General features: G+C 34.0%; 1 protein-coding gene across 1 annotated transcript; it reads right to left on the bottom strand.

The window, feature by feature from the left end:
* Positions 1 to 1,137: 1,137 nt before the first annotated feature.
* On the bottom strand, positions 1,138 to 3,761 carry LOC107886653 (dnaJ homolog subfamily B member 1). Its single transcript, XM_016810697.2, has 2 exons — positions 3,104 to 3,761; positions 1,138 to 1,833 (listed from the first exon to the last, which is right to left on the bottom strand). The coding sequence occupies exons 1-2, from the start codon at positions 3,523 to 3,525 to the stop codon at positions 1,392 to 1,394; spliced, it is 864 nt and encodes a 287-aa protein (XP_016666186.1). The 5' UTR covers positions 3,526 to 3,761; the 3' UTR covers positions 1,138 to 1,391.
* Positions 3,762 to 3,962: the final 201 nt, after the last annotated feature.

Raw genomic sequence — 3,962 nt, 5'->3', positions numbered from 1 at the left:
CAATCGTAGAAAAAGTTATAAGGGAATATAAAACCATGTTACTTTTACACCAATGCAAGTGAATCACTACTTTTTTAAATATTTGATTTTTGTTGTAATAATTTATATATATAAAAAAAATGTATATGTTTCTATTATTATTTATTTGTGTTTATTATTTTTAGGGTGAACTACACTAATAGTTACTCTCTTTTTTTTTTTGTCATCAATCTTTAAATGGAAAACTGAAAGATATAGTAGCAACTTTTAAAATTAACATAATAACAAATTTATTCCTTAATATTTACACATTGTGTCAATTTAATTTCTTTTTTTTTTCTAAATTTAGCCCTCAATGTTTACAATTACCTAATTTTATCCTATTTTTTTACATGAATTATGTAAATTAAAAAATGAAAACACAAATATTTTTTTAAAAAAATTATGTTTATAATTAAACTAGATAACCCCAAACACATTCATTTTCTTATACTTCAAATCGTTGAAGAGTGAACTAGAAGACCCAATCATTTCAATCACTAGTGTTCAATTCAACGATGGAGAACCAAAGTATATAGGGAAAAGAATGATAAAAGGTGAAAATTATAATATTGGGTTTTTTGGTGCTTCCATTTTTGGTATATTTTCTATAAAATTTAGCTAATAAATTTATTTTTAAGTGAAAGGGTCACAAAGAAAAGGAAAATTGTAAAAATGATCAAATTACACCGTGTATATATGTTGAGGATTAATTTTTCTAGAATCAAAACTAAATTGACATAATATATAAAGGTCAAATTTATTATTATGTAAATTTTAAATGATTGATGACCTTCATAACTGATGACCTTCATAGTTAAGTAATAAAAAAATTACTGATAATTAGTTCACTACCATTTTTAAAATTTTTTGGTGATTCAACCTAAAACGAGTTGGTAATGAACACTTATTTTACCATATAAAATTAGAGAAAGCAGAGAAGAAAGCATGGAAACATAAAAATTAAGAACTAGAGCTTAAGATTAAATTTGATTCAGATTTGGGATGAATTTTTCTATAAACAAATTACATTAAGCCCAATATTTTTGCAAAACCAATTGGAACCAACATTGGTTACATCCACACTAATCCAAGCATGATTAGATTTGAAACAAGTCATTAAAATTGATCGTTTCCAGGATATATAGCAAAACACAAAAGGTCTTTCCCTACAAACTAGTCCTAAATACAACTGTATATAAATTTCCAATTAGAATAAAAGTATACACTCTTTGCAACTCTTCAAACTTAGTTTCCTACTTATGCACAACCTTTCGTCTTCACTGGTCCACAAATAAAATTAAACCTTATTTACATTTCACTTCACAATCAATATTCATCGCGGCCATGGACATGTACTATTTCACTATTTATCACCTCTGGCTCAATGCCCTCCTCAGATCACACTTCTGCTCTGCACTGAGCTTCGATGGAAAGATGATGTCGAATTGGATTTTGAGGTGTCCCCTCTTGCTGGGTTCTTTTGAGATCGGCATCCCCTCGTTCGGGATAACCACTTCATGACCTGGGTTCACGATATCTGTGACTGAGATCGGGAGGGTCCTTCCATCCAAGGTTGTCAAACTGAGGATGGTCCCTGTGAGGGCCTCGAGTAGAGAGATTTTCAGAGTGGCAATCAGATCATTCCCATCCCGTTTGAAAATAGCATGGGGTTTCTCATCTACCACAAAGATAAGATCGGATGGAGTGAAACCGGGTTCCTGGTTTCCTTTCTCGGGGAAAGTTATTTTTGTGCCCTTTTTCCACCCAGGCTTTATATCTATTTTCAATATTTCTTCCACCGTCTTCAGCTTACTGCAAGAGAGATCGGAAAAAAAGAAAATGATTTAGAAAAGCGAGAAAACAACAATCACACCAATAGATAGTTCAAGTGTTGAAAACAATGCAAGTGAAGAAGAAAAGGAAAACAAATCACAACTATTTGACTTCATTGGTCACACCTTAGACACAAAATGACTGAATTTGAGTCACACAAAAAAAAGTAGAAACTTGCTTTCAACCCCAAAAAACTTAAATATATAAACAAACATACAGGATAAACAAGTAAAATTTCATAAAAGCAGCTAGTATTGATAAAAACGTGTGCTCAGCATACAAGTAAAAGAGAAGGGTCGCTTTTCAACAAAAGAGAGACTCTATCAGCTTATAAAGGTATGTAGACAACAAAAGTAACAAGTAGAGTTTTGAAGTTCTGACCCTACTCATCACAATAACATGCTAGTCCTCCTGATTAACACAAAAGATATAGCTGGGTTCGAGTGATTCAATTGTTTAGAAAAATGATGGTAGGGTGAGAACAAACGAAACTAAATTGGCAAACAACAAACAAACTGGCTTAACATTTTAAGACTGAAATTCTTTACCAAAGAAGTAACGCCAACACCTAACATTCATTCTCTAATCATTGACATGTGATTAGCACTAGCAGCAACCACTTCCAGCGTATTAACATGCTAACATCAGAAAAGACAAAATCCGAGTTCGTGAGGGCAATTTCTTAAGCACTCAACTGATCTATTTTAGGAATCAAATTCTGTAACTATCAATTTATGTTCTCAATGCAATTTTTAATTAGAACAGGAAAACGAATAACTTGAACTGTACCCATGTAAAGCTTAGCAATTGAGGAGATCCCAAACTACCATCAATTTACAGAGGATGCACAAGATGCTAACTGATCCAAAAGTGATTTGGATAATTATAGATGAGTTTCATCAACTTTTCTCTCTAAAGTCGAGAAAAAGAAATGACAAACAAAAAAATCCCAGAATTCTACAAACAAAAACCAAAAACCCATCAATTCCTTTAAAAAATCATCTTTCAACATGCATAATTTCTCTGCAATTCCAAATTCAAAAGTAGTTTAACAGAAAAGGAAACAATCTCTTCAATTATCACACGGGAATTTTCCGTATCAAAAGAATGAAGAACAATCAACAACCATTCCAAGATTGCTTCTTCCCCAAAATTCAGATTCACAATAGGAAGGGTTTAAAACTTTCATCATGAAACAATAAACTCACAATGAAAAAATGATGATAATAAAAAAAATGCATGTACTGACCCAAATTCACCGGGAATAGAGCGCGAAATTCGCATTCTTCGCCTACCACCTTTATAAAGCTCCTCCAAACTACAAAGCAACTGGGTTTCAACCGGCGACGCCTTCTTGTACCCTTGGCCATTCCTCTGGTCAAACTTGTTGGCCATACCACCGACACCGCCGGCGCCAAACCCGTTGGGGCTGGATGATTCAGCGGAGTTGAGGCCTTGTTCACCGTGAAGATCATAGATCTGACGCTTTAGCGGGTCGCTGAGGACGTTGTAGGCTTCAAAAATTTGCTTGCATTTAGCCTCGGCTTCTTTGTTGTTGACAAGGTTCTTGTCGGGGTGCCACTTCCTGGCAAGGCGCTTGTAGGACTTCCTGAGGTCGTCGTCCGTCGCGTTACGGCTAACTTTGAGAATGTTATAGTAGTCAACTCCCATTTTGAGCTCTTTTAGGGGAGAAAGAAAAGGTTTTCAGTTTTCTGGGTTTGAGTGCTAAAGGGGGGAATGTAATGTTATGGGAAAAGTAAATAAAAGGAAAGAAGAAAAAGGGAGTGGGGCGTGTAAACGAAGTAGAAATCGAGATAGCAGGAGCCGCTGTAATCACGCATCTTGATTTCCTTCACACTTCCATACGCGTTTCCTTTCTTCTATTTATTTATTGCCTAACCTTCTTCATTTTCCAATACCATTTTGCCACGTTTATGCATCACACTGTACTCCACACATTTTTTTTAAATATGTCAATTTCAACGTTTAGTCCATATAAGCCATACATTTACTCTCTATACCCTAATTTCCTCAATTTTATTCACTTCACTTTTTCAAATTTTGAATTTTTAGTCCCTATACATTTAATCCTTGTAAATTGCGTAATT

Source organism: Gossypium hirsutum, chromosome A03 (assembly GCF_007990345.1).
Source record: "Gossypium hirsutum isolate 1008001.06 chromosome A03, Gossypium_hirsutum_v2.1, whole genome shotgun sequence".
Lineage (NCBI taxonomy): Eukaryota > Viridiplantae > Streptophyta > Magnoliopsida > Malvales > Malvaceae > Gossypium > Gossypium hirsutum.
This window is presented reverse-complemented; position numbering and strand designations above follow the sequence as displayed.